The sequence below is a fragment of the Erpetoichthys calabaricus genome, chromosome 4 (genome assembly GCF_900747795.2).
Source record: "Erpetoichthys calabaricus chromosome 4, fErpCal1.3, whole genome shotgun sequence".
NCBI lineage: Eukaryota > Metazoa > Chordata > Cladistia > Polypteriformes > Polypteridae > Erpetoichthys > Erpetoichthys calabaricus.
Genome location: NC_041397.2, coordinates 278738228 through 278755348, shown reverse-complemented (window position 1 = coordinate 278755348; position 17121 = coordinate 278738228). Strand labels below are relative to the sequence as shown.

Sequence of the window (17121 nt, the reverse complement as noted above, 5' to 3'; positions counted from 1 at the left end):
GTGTTCCCAGGCCAGTCGAGAGACATAGTCCCTCCAACGTGTCCTGGGTCTTCCCCGGGGCCTCCTCCCGGTTAGACATGCCCGGAACACCTCACCAGGGAGGCGTCCAGGAGGCATCCTGATCAGATGCCCGAGCCACCTCATCTGACTCCTCTCGATGCGGAGGAGCAGCGGCTCTACTCTGAGCCCCTCCCGGATGACTGAGCTTCTCACCCTATCTTTAAGGGAAAGCCCAGACACCCTACGGAGGAAACTCATTTCAGCCGCTTGTATTCGTGATCTCGTTCTTTCGGTCACTACCCATAGCTCATGACCATAGGTGAGGGTAGGAACATAGATCGACTGGTAAATTGAGAGCTGAGCCTTGCGGCTCAGCTCCTTTTTCACCACGACAGACCGATGCAGCGCCCGCATTACTGCGGATGCCGCACCGATCCGCCTGTCGATCTCACGCTCCATTCTTCCCTCACTCGTGAACAAGACCCGAGATACTTGAACTCCTCCACTTGGGGCAGGATCTCGCTACCAACCCTGAGAGGGCACTCCACCCTTTTCCGGAGTTTTTTTTTTTTCATTTTTTTCCCTCTGCTTAAAAAACATTAAAAAAGCGGCGTGATTATGCGGCGTATACTACGCCGCGGGATAGTATGCACCGTGTAAAACAGTTTGTTTGTCGCGGATAATTTGCCTTTACCTTTAAGACGAAGACAATTTCCTGTTAGATTTGCCTTTGCGATGACAATTAATAAGGCACAGGGCCAAACTTTCAAAAACATGGCTAGCGGGTCATATGCTCGCACTGATTATGTCCCTGCCCTTTGTACGCCCCCCCTCGGTACTACCATGGTCGGATAACTTGGTGGATTATATATAGAAAAGCAGCCAAAACCGCAAACAACAATGAAAAGTCTACGTGACTCACACGTGCATATGGACTGTGCAAAGAGAAAAATGACTCGGGTGACGAGTTGGGGGTGGGCACATGAAATGTTACTTTTCTTGGTGATTTATTACATTTCCGATTTTTCAAATGTTAATTTTCTCCCTGTGCTTAAAAATCATTAAAAAAGCGGCTTGATTATGCGGCGTACTGTACGCTGCGGGTTGGCTAGTCATATATATATCTCAAATGATGCTTTTGCCATTTTTGCATATTCATTTTATTAGAAAACTGTTAACAAAAGGTTTCTTCCCTAGCTGACATAATCATAAAGTGAAAATTTTATTTCATGGGCATTTTCACATTCCTCAATATGAAGCAGATTGCACAGCAAAACCCAGAACCACATCTGATATGCATTACACAAATTAGTATCGCTGGGAAAGCAGTTTCACATCTCCTTTTTTAGGTAAAGAAGTTTCAGTTCAAAACCAAACAACCCCCCCCCCCATGCATCTTTGCTATGCATTGATTTTATTAAATTTATAAACAGCAAATACTACCATTTATGAGACTAGCATACCACCATTCCATTTAATGACAACTTCAGTCTGGATAACTAAAGAGCTTTCACAAAGAATTCAAGCACCTTCAATTTTTTAATATTTTTTTATGTTACAGCCCTATGCTAATATCTTTTAAAATAATTTATTTGCCATATCAAATCAACACTTACTATCCTAGAATTATTCAGCGAATCCAGATTTTAGAATTTTATTAAAAGTAAAAACAAGTACTCAGACCCTTTGCTCAGTATTTTGTTAACACCCTTTCATTCAGACCATTTACTGAGTACTTAATTGAAGCCCTTTTGGCAGAGCTTGCAGCCTGGAGACTCCATGCTAAACTCTGCTGCGTTCAGCATTCTCTCAGCCTTGACTGCTCCCATCACTGGAATGGCACTGCACAGGTGATGAGTGATGCTTGGTTTCCTCCAAATATGATGCCAAACAGTTCAATCTTTGTTTCAACAGGCTAATTAATTGTATTTCTTAATGTCTGAGACTTTTTGCAAACTCTAAGAGAGCTTTCATGTGGTTTTTAAAAAACACAAACACCTGAGGATAGGCTTCCATCTGGCCACTCTAACATAAAGCCCAGGTTGGGGGAGTGTTGCAGAGATGGTTGTTACTCTGCATGTTTCACCCATTTCCACGTGGGCACTCTGGCTGACCTCTGGAGAACCAGATTCTTGATTACAGTAATCCCTCGCTAGTTCGCGGTTCACTTTTCGCGGATTCACGACTTTGCGGATTTTATATGTAAGCATATCTAAATATATAACGCGGATTTTTCGCTGCTTCGCGGGTTTCTGCGGACAATGGGTCTTTTTACTTCTGGTACAGTAATCCCTCCTCCACCGTGAAGTAGAAACCATATGTTTATATGGTTATTTTTATATTGTCATGCTTGGGTCACAGATTTGCGCAGAAACACAGGAGGTTGTAGAGAGACAGGAACGTTATTCAAACACGGCAAACAAACATTTGTCTCTTTTTCAAAAGTTTAAACTGTGCTCCATGACAAGACAGAGATGACAGTTCTGTCTCACAATTAAAAGAATGCAAACATATCTTCCTCTTCAAAGGAGTGCGTGTCAGGAGCACAGAATGTCACATAGATAGAGAAAACAATCTCTAGCAAACAAATCAATAGGGCTGTTTGGCTTTTAAGTATGTGAAGCACCGCGGCACAAAGCTGTTGAAGGCGGCAGCTCACACCCCCTCCGTCAGGAGCAGGGAGAGAGAGAGAGAGAGAGAGAGAGAGAGAGATAGAGATAGAGAGAGACAGAGAAAAACAAACATGCAAAAATCAATACGTGCCCTTCGAGCTTTTAAGTATGCGCAGCACCGTGCAGCATGTCGCTTCACTAAGCAACTGCACAGAAGGTAGCAACGTGAAGATAATCTTTCAGCATTTTTAGACGAGCGTCCGTATCGTCTAGGTGTGCGAACAGCCCCCCTGTTCACACCCCCTACGTCAGGATCAGAGAAAGCGCAAGAGAGAGAAAGAGAAAAGTAAGTTGGGTAGCTTTTCAGCCATCTGCCAATAGCGTCCCTTGTATGAAATCAACTGGGCAAACCAACTGAGGAAGCATGTACCAAAAATTAAAAGACCCATTGTCCTCAGAAATCCACGAACCAGCAAAAAATCCGCGATATATATTTAAATATGCTTACATATAAAATCCGCAATAGAGCGAAGCCGCGAAAGGCGAAGCGCGATATAGCGAGGGATCACTGTACTTGCTTCCTAAGTTGGTTTGCCCAGTTGATTTCATACAAGAGAAGCTATTGGCGGATGGCTGAGAAGCTACCTAATCAGAGCACGCAGTTAAGTTCCTGTGTGCTGCTGATTGGCTCAGCGACAGAGTGCTGCATTAACCAGGAAGTCTCATCTCACTCATTCAGCATTAACGTGCTACTGCTGCAGGGGCCGTGTCCAAGCGCAAACAGAAGATGCAAATGATTGCAGAAAAGGTAAAAGTTTTGGATATGTTGAAGGAAGGGAACAGCTACACCGCTGCAGGACACCATCACAGCATCAATGAGTCCACGATTCTTTTTATTTAAAAAGGAGGAAAAGCATATAAGATCTACGGCCGCAGTGTCCTTTAACCAGGGCGCAAAACGAGTTGCAAGTGGACGTGATAAGGCAGTAGTCTGGATGGAATCTGCTTTAGGAATCTTTGCAACAAGGTCAACGACATCATGACCGCCTACAAGCTGCTACGTGTACTTCGCTATACAGTAAGTGTAAACTTATCTATTGATTTCATATTGCTTAGCAGTTGTCCCTGTTATTAATAGAGTAAAGGGTGGTTTGTAAACAATACAGGGAGGGTTTAAAAACGTCCAAATACACGTTAAATAATTAAATAAATATGGTGTCCCTACTTCGCGGAAATTCAGTTATCGCGGTCGGCCTTGGAACCTATCTCCCGCGATAAGTGAGGGATTACTGTATCTCTCTTTCCAAATCCCTCCTCCCCCAATTGCTCAGTTTAGCTGGGAAGCCAGCTCTAAGAAAGATATGTGGCTGTTCCAAACCTCTACCATTTAAGAAGTATGGAGGTTAATATGCTCTTTAATATGGAACGTTCAGTGTTGCATGAAATTTTTGTAGGGTTCCCCAGCTCCTGTGTCTAAGATCTTGGCAAATTCTCATGGCATGGTTTTTGGCTCTGATAAACCTTGTCAAATCTATATAGGCAGGTGTGTTCCTTTCCTAATCACCTGAATTTATTACAGGTAGATTCCAAAAAAGATGTGGAAATATCTTAACGATGCATAAAAAAAACAGAGTGTACCTAAGCCAAATTTCAAGTGTCAAGAGAGACATTTCAAAGTATTGAGTGTTGCTTTATGTGGAGAAAATGAATTTAAAAGATTTTAGCATGAATTTGCAACATAAGAAAAAATTGTAAAAAAAAAAAAAAAGGTAAAAGGGTCCAAATCTCTATATATAATCTTCATCTTTGTTTGTCCGTGAATGAATTAGAAGAAGAAGCACTAGATGGCAGTAGAGAGACAGCTAAAACATAGGCATTGCATTAAGAATCTCCTCCAGGCTTATACTACTGAAGACTGAATGTCTGTGTTTTGAGGTGTGACTGGAGTACTACAAACTAAACAAATTGTTGTGCTTTAAATTAACTAATCTTTATATAAAATTTTCATTTGGATCTTGATCTTTGTTTGTCCGTGAATTCCATGCATGCGTAGACCACCTTCCAGTTTAGTACGTTGTTGTTACTCACGGATGTCAACAATGTGCCAGAATAATGAAAGGGGTGGTGGACAGTGTTACGTTGGTTAGCTCCTGAGGCCTGGTTAGAGAATGAGATTGCTGAAGATAAAAGGTACGTGCCTACGTAACATATGATTGAAAGAAAGACATTGGGTAAAATGAATGACAATGTAACAACACGTTCCGGAAATTATTATTATTACGTTGTAGCCGGCGAGTGCTGCGCGTCTCACAGTTGTACCGTGGCTTGCTCACATGTCAGTGAAGTGATCCTTATTTATGCTTTAAAGAGCCTGGATACCTATGTGTCCCCCTTTTATAACCATTGCTCCGTGTATATTGCCTTACTCTTTGGATTGCCAAAAAGCAACCTGCGAGATTGGACAAAGGTTGAGAAGAGATCGTGAGAGGAAACGACAGCGTCGTGAAAACGACACGGACTGTGAGTGGAGAGAAGCAGAAATGCTCCTATACCACCACATAATTACTATTCGGACAGTGATTCCGAGTAGTCCGTTCCTATCAAATCAATGTCCAAGGGTTTTCTTTTGTAATTTTGTTTCCCTTATAAAAAATCATAATGCTGTGTGATGAAAGGCCCAGTTCACGACTGGCAGCCGTGTTTAAACAGGGAACCCTTCACAGACAACTTTAACACGCGCAACGTAGTTGGGCGCACATGGCTAGTACTTTATAAATGCACTATTTATACATTCTGTAAAAGCTAAAATTATTTCCAATGATTCAAATATGCAAGTAAAGCATATTTATTTTCCATTTTTTGTTAGCAAAAAGAATATTTTCTGAGCAAATCAAATTCATCTTCTGTTGTGAAATTTGAGTTTGGCCCACAAAGATTTATACAAAACACATGCTGATTATTTGTAATAGTAATTTACTGAAACAGTGACAAATGCCTTTGAATAAGTTAGGAAAAAAAAAAACTAAATAGGTTTATAATACACAAGAAATTGAATACATTATTTTCAATTTATAACAAAGACAACTTAATGCTAAGATCATGACTTGTTAACCGCATTGATATCCATCCATTCCTCATCTAAAGCCACTTAATCCTGAGAAGTGTCATGGGGAAGCTGGACCATATCCTAACAAGCCTAGAGACAAGGCAGTAACAATCCTTGGGCAGGAGCACTGATGTATTACTTTTAATTTCTGTCAACTTTTTATTAGAGAACTTCTAACCGAACTCAGAAATCGCCAAAAATGTATTTTAACCAATGTTTTAAAAAAAATGTTTCTTGAAAACATTCTGAAAACAGAAGTGAAAAAATTTAATTTTCTCCGTAAGATTTTTCCCCCCAATGTTATTTTCTCAAACGTTTTCATCATGAGGATACAAACTCACAATTGTTTAAAAACTCTTTAATGAACAAATTTTTTTTTAATTTACTGTATTATGTATTTATAAATAAGCTTACTGAAACTCGACTGTAGGCTACATTACTGTAGTCTTAATGTCCAGTTCACATTCTTCATAATAAATAATGATGTCAAAAGAATAAATTACAAGCATGAGTCCATCAGTAACAAACAATGCAGATATCTGTTTAAAGATCTTAACTGGGTAACAAGCTTTGATTTGATGGACTTAAATATTAACGTTACCTACTAAAAGTTCCATAAAATTAAAAATTCTAAATTCCACTCAAAGTTCTGATCGAATGGAAAACAACTCTTCATTGCCAGTGTTTAAAGGAAAAAAAAAACAAACAAAAAAAAAAGTTAAATATTAAAGTACATACATAAAACCCCTAAAAAATATTTTTTTTTCAGAAAAATAATTTGCACACATGCATGAAGGGTGTGATTATAAATATTAAACAGTTTATCTGAAAAATATGATTTATGAACTGCTTATGCAGAATAAACCACAAACAATATGATGAACTAACATGACTGCCTAAGCACTTTCTTTTCTCTTTTATTTGGCTGTGTTGTTAAGCAAGACATAAAAATATCTTGTGACCCAAACCAGAGAACTAGAGTAAAGGTAATGGGCACTGAAGTTTGCAAAATGAATTTTAACAGGTTTAGGGGGGAAAAAAAAAAAAAAAAGAATTTTGACACTAGTCTGTATGCATCTAAAAATGTGATACACTGCAAAGTTCCAAATGAGGAACATGGGGTTATATCACTGCATACAGTCTTACTCTAAACTTCTTTTAAGATTTTTTTCTATTGTTTTAACACTTAGAAGAAGTGTCACACATTTTCTTCTAAAATTGGTGTTGAATTGGAATAAGCTATTGTATGTACCTGTGCCTTACTATTCCAGTTACACAGAAGTACAAACCAAACCAAATCATGCTCTGAATTTTGAAAGGAAAAATACATAAAAGGCAAGATTCAAATCATTAAACTCAACAATTTCCTAAGCCTGCTTATTCTAGCAGAGGGTAGCAGGGCTTTCAAACATATTCTCAAGATGCTTACCTAAACAGATTTACAATCCATTTGTACAAAGCACGTTGATTAATACAAATATATGTCTGCATTTGCAGCCTTGGTACAAAATGATTCATTGCCTGGGACTAAAATGGAACTTTAAGCTTTACAGTCTAGCACCTCACCCAGTAACTTACAGTGCTCGCTATAAGCAAACAAACAAAACATGATTTTGTTTCTTTACATGATGAGCAACATGCCAGAGCACTTCTCATATTAAGCTTGATAATTTATATGGGGATTCATATTTGTATACTGTTATGTTAAACTTACTCAGGATCATATCATAAATTTACTGACTCCAAAATGTAGACAACTTCTAGCCTAGTAGCTATAAAGAAGGAAAGGAAACCACAGGACAGGGCAATATTAGAAAACAGCTTATTTCTTGGCAAAAAAAAAAAAAAAAAAAAAAAAAAAAGATTATCTTATGAACATCAAGCTTTCTTGAAAAACTGATTTCCAGTCTAAGCCAACACAAAAGAAAAAATATGGTATTTACAATGACTAAAATCCTCAAATGTGCAAGGCTTTACAGCTATGGCAATGTTATGGGTTCTTTGCCAAAAGTTTAAAAACATTCTATTTATTTATTTTTAAAAACAGTACTCTGACAATAGAAATAAATGATCATTTAAAATGTTTTCTAGAACATATAAAATATACAGGTCAGCTCTTGTAATTCACAGGTTTACGATTTGCAGGTTTGTCGTTAATAATTCAATGAAAAAAAATTTTGTGAAACACAACAGAGGATTCTGTAACTGTGCTAATTAAATGAAATAAAAACCTCAATAACCCCACGAGTTCCATGCCACTGGGAAGCTTCAGCACTTGCTGCAAGGTCAGCTGGGTGAAAGATGAAGGCACTAGCTTTAAAAGTGAGCCGTGTCTTTTGGTTTCAGTGCTTCACTGCATAATTGGATTACAATTATACCCATTAGATTACAGTTTTCCCTGGATTTATGTTCTTGATATTTGCCCACTTGTTTATGTGAATTCATCTGGGTTGGAAAACATCTTTGTCTGGGAGTGCGCCAAACCTCTATAGATCTTCACATACAACAGAATCATGGTAGAATAAAACTTTTACATAGCTTTCAGGAGACTGTTCACAAGGGATTTCTTTTCATAACTATGCCACAATCATGTGCATCTGCAAAACTGGACTGTGTCATGTTTATTGTTTTGTGCTTAGTGTTTTGTATCTAATATTAATCGTTTTTGCCGTTTACTAACAAAATAAACAAATCTCTTATTATAATTTAAATTTTACCAAATATTACAGTTCACCTAAAGAATTACAGAACCATGCACTTTATCTTTCAGACACCACACATCTTTGTCTAGGTTGCCAGTGTTGCACATGAGCTTTGATTGCACAGTGATCATTCTCTCTCACTTTTTTTGCAACTATTTGAGTGTTATTTAGTGGAATAAACTTAGAATGTACAGTAATCATGGGCCCAAAACACATTTGTGGATTACTGTATATATTCAAACAACTCTTAGAATGAACACATCCGTTTATCAGAATTGCACACACAGAGCTACTTTATTGCATATGGACCTAGACAAATCATTACTGGTACCACAACAATGAAACTTACTGTATTAGACAGTCCTAAAATATAGTGCAGAGTATAGTGTAAATTATAAGTACACAGCTCAGAGGCAAGGGATCTGTGCTAGCAATCAGAAGGCTGTTGGTTCGAATACTGTAAATGCCATAAGTTACTCTACTCCAATTGCTTCATCCTTGGTATGATGTTAAACTGACAACTTACAGGGAAAACTTGGCGGTTCGTGGCAGGATTGTTACTCCAGCCACCATAAACAAACCTCACACTGTTACAGTGTGGTGCCGAGGTGTCACCCACTGCACTCTGATCCCAAACCAGATGATTTGTCGTGTGGGGGGTGCGGCAACGTGCAATCAGCGAATGCTCCTAACCTCTCTAAAATAATATCAGGTTATTCACTTGAGAGATTAAGAGAAGAATGCAGAAAAACAAATCACTAAATATTCAAATAAATCTATAACAAAATGGATAAAACATAAAACATTTTCTGTTTTGAATTCCTGACCTAAATTGAATGTGGAGGCAAGACCTTAAGGGAGCGATTTATGTAAACAAGTTTTCAAATGTCAAGAGCTCCTTAGAAACAGAAAAAAAATACTCAAAAGTCAACATGAAAGAACAAGCAAATACAGTACCATTATTTAACTAAAACATTTAGTTACCCCACAAGAATATTTCTGTTAAATAAACAGTCAAAAGTAAAACTTATTTGAACTCTTTATAGTTAACATTTAAACAGCAATATCTAAATCAAAATTAAATCATAATGTAACACAACATTCTCCAACCAGCTTTACTAACTTCAGTGTATCAGGGGCCAGAGCCTTTTCCTGCAGGACTGGGATTAAGTCAGAAAAAAACTCTAGGCAGAGTGAAAGCCCATCACAGAGCCTTGCTGTACTTCTTTATGTGCCCTGCTTTGTGTCCCAGTAAATACTAATTATCGTCAATATACCAATAATCCAATTGTCCATCAATCACTCAGAATAAGTAACATATGCAGGATGCACATCAAGGCAGAGAAGTTTTTATCTGTTGCACCTCTACAATCTTCTTTTTCAACCCTCTCAAATCTCCACAGTATTTAATCATTAAAAACTTGCGTGATTACAATAATTCGAGAACCATATACATATTATTGCATCTTATTTAAAATTACGCTTCAAATTTAAACTTCCTAGCATCACAATTTTTCTACTACTTTCAAATCAGAAATTCTGCTAAAGATCCTACCCAGTTTTCTACACCTCCTACCCATTTCTAATCCAGAATAAATACTGATCTGTCTTGAAGACTCAGATAGCATCTAAACAATATATAAAAACCATCTTAAAGTCTCTCCCTTTTACAGATCCTATGGTATGGCGGGGAAAGGATCTTTCACTAAATATCTTAGAGAAGCAGTGGAAGGCAGCCATTCACAGAAAACACTCTAGCTACATATGCGCAAAACGTTCAGTCATTCAACTTAAAGTATTAAATCAATCGCATTTATTTTGTTTGAAATTGTCTAAAATGCATCCATGGCAAGATCCAACATGGGAATGTTGCAACCTAGTTCCAGCCTCAATGGGCCACATGTTTTAGGAGTATGGCAAATTAACATTTTTGACAAAAATCTTTGAATGCCTTTCAGACAAATCACAATCACTCGAAACCCATTAACAGCTGTGTTTGGTGTACTCTCAAAGGGGCTTAAAATTGGAGACAAATTGATTGTAATTGCCTATACCACACTACTAGTAGATAGACTCATAAAAGGTGGGCTGGGATTCTTCCAGTTAAGCAGGATAAGTTAGTGGGTAATTGATGTTCTTAAAATTGGGGGGAAAAAAAAATCTAATTCTTGCTTAGAGGAGGATCTGTTCAAATCTTTTAAAAAACATGGCAAGATCTAATTAATAAAATTTTAGAATAAAAATGTATATTGGTCATGCTGTTGAAATCTGTTCTATCAAGTTTGACTTGATTGTATGGAGAGTTGATTACATTTTCCTCCAATAAAATAAAACAATATCAGCATCATTTTCAGTGGATGTGGGACTCTGTCAGTGCTGCGCTTTATCTCCTATCCTGTTTGCAATTTTCACAGACAGAATATCAAAATGCATTTTGGGAAAGGAAAGTGTCAAGTTCAATGGATTTAAAATTGTATTAATACTTTACAGATAACATAGTCGGGAGGATTTCATTGGGCTGTGAACTCCAGCACGCATTGGGATGGTTTGCAACAGAGTGTGAAGCGGCAGGGATAAGGACTGGCACCTGAAGATCTGAGGTGAAGTTTCCTTGGTAGGAAAAAGGAGAACTGTCCTCTCTGATTGGGAGGTGAGTTATTACTTTAAGTTGAAAAGTTTAAGTACCTTGGAGTCTTGTTCACGAGTGAAGGGAAAAGGGATGATGAGAATGACAGACATATCAGGGAGTGTAGATATGTAACTGCTATACCAATTTGTAGTGGTGAAGAAAGTGCTGAGCCAGAAGGCAAAATCTCAAATTTACCATGCAATCTACATCTCTACCTTCACCTATTGTCACAAATTTCGAGTAATGACCAAAAGAACAAGATAGTAGGCACAAGGAGCCAAAATATGCTTTCACAGCAGAGTCACTGGGCTCTCCCTTAGAGACAGGGGGAGAAGCACAGACATCTTGGAGCTGCTAGGAATTGTTGACCGTCCAGATCGAGAGAAGCCAATTGAGGTGGTTCGGGCATGTGATACAGATGCCTCCAAGACACGTTTCTGTTGAGGTTTTATAGACAGGACTAGCTGGTAGGAGACTCCAGGAAAGGCCCAGAGCTCACTGGGAGGATTATATTTTCTAGATGGCCTGGGATCACCTAGGGATTCCACAGTATGAGTTGGCAAGTGTGGATGGGGAAAGGGACATATGGGCCTCACTGCCTAGACTGTTTTACACATGACAATCTCAGATAAGTGATGGAGAAATGAATGAATGAATTATTAGCTTACAGCTGTCAAAAACTAGAAGAAAAAAAAAAAAACATGTCTAAAACCTCTAAAAACAGCAAAAACAAAACTCACCACAGCAGCAAGCAATGCTATGTATGTAAAAACTTGTCAAATTGAGAAATAAAAAAAACAACACTCCCTATACTAGGTTCTGTATGTACAGTACATACACTTCTAAAAAGAGGTGTGATGAACTAAAACAGAACTGTAGTAACTAAGAATGCTGATGAAAATAACTAATGAAAATAACAGTAATAATCTAGTAGAAACTTCACTCCAGGACTTTGTATCCAATTTTTGGCAGGTTATGAGCAGCAACACTATAAATTTAAATTTGGAATAAACATATATAAATAATGAGCAAAATAATTAAATTCAACCAGTGAAATCAAATAATTGATAGAATAATTTCAAAATCATTTTAGAAAACCCAATTTTAAACTTAAGAGTTTCGGTACAGGCTGCTTGTTGTGCAGTGGATTGGGTAGTTGCCAAGCAGATCATAAATTTGGTTCAGTTCCTGGAAATGCAACTTTCTATCTGTAATTTGCATGTTATACCCACATCTTCAGGAGCTTCCATCCACATTCCAAAGAAATGTCTACTAGATTTTCTGTCTATTAGGTAAACCAGTATCTCTAAATTGATTCAAAAAAATGTTCTAGCATGCATGTACACCCTCATGTCCCGACTGGATTCATGCTTTGCACCCAGTACTGCAAGGATGGGCTCTGCCCCTTTGCAACAATATAACAAAGTATGAAGATTAAAAAAGAAAGGCCAGCTGGAATGTTGTTTACAATATTGATAAAAACAGTGTCCAGTTTAAATTAGCGGTCATATACTACTTCAAGGATAAGGAGGTAAATCTTGTCAAATTTAATGCTATGTCATAGTAAAGAAAACAGTGAATGCAAGATGAGGAAAAAGTAGATTTGCCATCAGCTAAGTCTTGGTCAATGTTAATGATGTGCATTTTAGGGAATAACTGCTGGCGTTTATTTCCATGGTTCATTTCTTAAATTTTAATAGATTTCATGTAGTAATTGGAGAATACAAACTTGAACCCTGGAAGCAGAATTTGTTCGTAAATGACCTGCAGATTATCTGTTCCTTTCTATTGATTTGAAGTGCAGACTAAATTTTTGAACTGATGATGAATTTTTTTTTTTGTTTTTATTTTAGATGGTGGCATATAAGTATGAAGAAAAATCATTTGGCCATGACAGTGTAAGCCTTCCTACAGAAACCAAAACTAAACAGTGTGGGACCTTGTATTCTGCTAGCAAAATAAATAAAGATTTTGTCATAATGCAAACTTCAGCACAGGAAGATAAAGATAATAAAATACTTTTTTTGGAATATTCTTAAGAATTATAATTCTGTTAAAATGGTTTTCTACCTATAAGTATATTTTCAGTTTAATCGCTACAATCACAATTAGTTTCTTGCACTATACTTTTATTTTATGTATTTTTGGATTTATTGATTTTTTTAAATGCATTTGAAAAATGAAAATTTGTATTAAACATTGTTTGTTGCAATGTTATTCAGGAAATGATGGGGTACAGAAGATTCTATGCTTGAAAATTATACTTATAATAAGAATGTCTCAGTTTATGACAAGTGTCTTTGGCTAGGAAATAAAGGTAGAAAACAGCACCTAAAAATGAAAACAAGCAGCACACAATTCACATGCATAGATCAAATTGAAGTACCCACCTGTGTAATAGTCCAAAACATTTCTTTTGGTATATAACTATTTGTTAAAAATAAATGAAAACAATACAGAAAAAAAAAAATCACAAACTTATACATAATGTGTAACTAAAATAAACACCTGTTTATGTCCAATACATAATTAAATGGACTTAAAATAATAATTTATATTTGTTATTTCAGATTCTGTGTGTACCAAACACATTCTCGAATAAGAGTATAAGCAACATGCACACACAGCCCCTTCATTTTTTTTTTTTAGAGGCAGGTCTGTGGTTGGTGTTTGCGGGTGAGTACCTGAAGGACATATGACATATGGAGTGCGGACTGCCTCATCCCTTTGAAATTGAATGGAAATGCCAAATGGGTTTCCTATATGCAAGTTGAAGAGGTGAGGGCTGTGCAAGATGTCAGGTTACAAGCAAGAGTGGAAGAAATGCCAGATAAATACTAGATAAACTTCTAAGAAAGGAATGAAGCCTGTGTGTGTGTCAGAGGCTGAAAAAAGGCCAAGAAAAAATATTCAGAAAAAGGTTTATACACAGCATGGACACTTAACCAACCAGGATGAAAAATACACAAAAGAAATAAATCTACCCAAGTAGTAAATGCACTACATACTTTGTGGATGATTCAGTTAAATTGCCTTGTCGACAGTTCATAGAGTATAGAGAATGGGCTGGTGACCCTGAAATTTTAAAAGGTATTGCTGCAGCAGTATGTTCCTATAACTGAGTGATCATACACCTCAGCTTCCCTAGGAAAGCAGAATACTGGCTTAGTGGAATGGAGACTTCAGACAAAAGCTGAACATCCAATCCATGACTAGTAATGTAGATTTTCTTCTAGGTGTGGAATAGTGTATCATTTATAAAATCTGGGGTAATAAATCTTGTGGAAGTTACAATAACAGTAAGGCATTATGGGCCTACTGTCTGCTATTCAATTCATGTATCCGTGAAGGGAGAGCTTTGGTTGCATGCTACACATTAAGTGATGTCAGTTTAAAATAGTTATATTATAAAATTTTAGAAGATATGTATTTTCCATCTAGCAAAATACTTCAAATGCCAGCCAATCTAAGCTACTTAAAAATGCAAACACCTGCTGCTTTAAACTATAACAGACAAAACTATTTAATGGCTGGTAGGAAAACATTCTTAAGAGTAATTTTTGTTACCATTGAACAAAATCCATGGCCATTTTATAAAACAAAAAATTTTACTTTATCAGAATAGTAAAAGTGACCTATTTAAACTAATTAAGACCATAACAATTATACATTAAGGAGTGAATAGATTCAATTTGCTTTTTTATTAAACATCAGCAATATATTGATTCAATGAACAACAGACATGTTTCATATAAGTCAGTAATACTTATCAATTGTTACAGATTGATGATGAACTTGTTAAAGTCAAAGGTACTGTGAAGTATTTACAGCTGGCAGTCACTTGTTAGCATAATTACACATCACAATTACTGTGTTTATTTTACTAAATGTATTTTTTGAAATTTTTTCAAGTCCTCAGATTCCAACCAATCATTCATAACAAGTCCTCAGCTATCAAGAATGTATAACATGTAGCTGCCAGAGTACTGAAACCTATTAAATTAGCATGTACCATACAACAAAAACTTACTTGATACTTGCAGCAGCCCAATGTATTATGGCTGTTTTACATAGTCAACAAGACTTGAGATAATCTGCAAATGGTGCTGTACTTAATCTTTTTATTAAAACTAATTGTGTAACCCCCCCCTCCCCCGCCAAAAAAAAAAGGTTAGATAATTAAAACTTAAAAAGCAAGGTTCTGCTGCAAATAGATAAAACATGTCACATTTGTACATTGATATAATACCCATTAAGATACTGATTTGCAGATATAAGATGGAATATTAATACATATTTTTATTCTTTGCTAGTTATTTTTAGCTCCCTTCTGAGTTTCATCTATCAAATATGGGATAAAACTGTCACAATATCACCATTAATACAGCATTACTGGACATCTGCATATCTCTGATAACGAAACTTAGAGAAAGAAAAAAGAAAAAGAAGACATCCAAAACAACTGTAAACCATACACTTCACTCTATATACAGTGGTGCCTTGTACTTTCAACTTAATTACTTTCAGGAGGATGTCTGTACTCTGAAATTTTCAAAGTTTGAATTAATTTCCCCTTCCCCATTAGGAATAATGGAAAGTGAATCAATCCATTCCCAGACACTAAACAATACCCATTCAATAAATTTAAACAGCAAACACACAGTTTAGGGTAAAAATAACACAATCAAATGCCCTAAATAATAAATCAAAACCTGAAAACAATAAATAAAATACATAAATTCTGTAAAATAAAATGAAATGTATGGCGGCATACAGATGCATTACGGTGCTCTTCCTTTTGGTGCTTGGTTTGTCTTTTTGTGTATGTGTTGCTGTTTGTCATAATGACATTCCATGGGTGAATAATGTTTACAGCTGGCATGATCTCCTAAAAATGACAATGCAGTGAGCAGACTATTACAGCAGAGTTCTTCCATAACATCTCGGCAGACAAAGCCAGGCATTTGAGCTCCCCGTGGATTATCATCTCCACAAGCAGGAGATGGAGGTGGCACAGGGAACAGGAGGCAGAAGCGGGGTTGTACGGCTGGTATGACTATGGAGGCGGCTACACAAGCTGCCTCTTCCTAGTATTTTTCTCACAAACACAAGATCCCTTGCAAATAAGATGGACAAATTGAAGCTACATGTTGCAGTGAATAAGATCGTTAAGGAGAGTTGCATTCTGCTAATTACAGAGACCTGGCTTCATTAACTCATTCATGATACAGCTAGCGAGTTAGCCTACTGCACAGTATGCCGACTGGACAGGACTGGAGACTCCAGAAAGAGAAAAGGGATAGGATTTTGACTGTACATAACAGATGACATTTACGCTTGCTGTGTAAGTGCCATTTGTTGCTTTTTTTTTTTCCTACTGTGTGCACAGCTTGAATATAGAAGCATTGTTTGAACTCAGTGTTCGAACTCTGGAACATTCAAAGTTAGAATTGTTCGAGGTATGAGGCACCACTGTATATTTAAATAACCATGACAGTCGAAAGAGCCTAGATGCTTAAGTCCAGAAAGGTCTACACTCATTTGTGAAAATATCTTGACAAGAAAAATAAAGGGAAAACACCCCACACAAAACCAGCCATACTTACTATATTAGTTATTCCAGATTCTGTCATGTCAAACACAACAGTCAGAGGCATTCCAGGTTCCCTTCTTGCATATCTCTCCAGCCAAAAAGCCACATAGCGTTTTTTGTCTGAAGCTGTTTTTGCATCCTTTACGTGCATCTTCACCCTGAACCAAACTGTTATATTAAAAGTAAAATGATTATTTGTGACAAGCTCCAGTACTAAGAATTAAAGAAAAAAAAAATCATTAATTTAGTGTTTAATAGTGTAAACTCAATTTTTTATTAGGTAAATATATGTACACTCTAGGACTTCTAATTCAGATTTCACACACTCTTAATGTCTACACATTCAAGACACAATAAGCTCTATAAAATAGTTTCAACTTCAGTATAAAACCCAAGTAACCCAAGTAGTATAAGAAAGGGGACACGTTTGTTATGGAATGAAGACTCCAAATAAAATGTAGAAAACTCCAGTACCTCTG

At 36.8% G+C, this 17121-nt stretch overlaps 2 protein-coding genes across 3 annotated transcripts in view; one reads left to right on the top strand and one right to left on the bottom strand.

The window, feature by feature from the left end:
• Window positions 1–17121, top strand: part of LOC114650919 (ankyrin repeat and SOCS box protein 9-like) — a 336765-nt gene that overhangs the window by 167865 nt on the left and 151779 nt on the right. The gene's annotated exons all lie outside the window — the stretch shown is intronic.
• Window positions 1–17121, bottom strand: part of mospd2 (motile sperm domain containing 2) — a 111200-nt gene that overhangs the window by 72534 nt on the left and 21545 nt on the right. For both annotated transcript variants that reach the window (XM_051927225.1, XM_051927226.1), the window contains exon 5: window positions 16656–16810. In XM_051927225.1, coding sequence (XP_051783185.1) covers window positions 16656–16810 — 155 coding nt within the window. The remainder of the gene's footprint in view (window positions 1–16655; window positions 16811–17121) is intronic.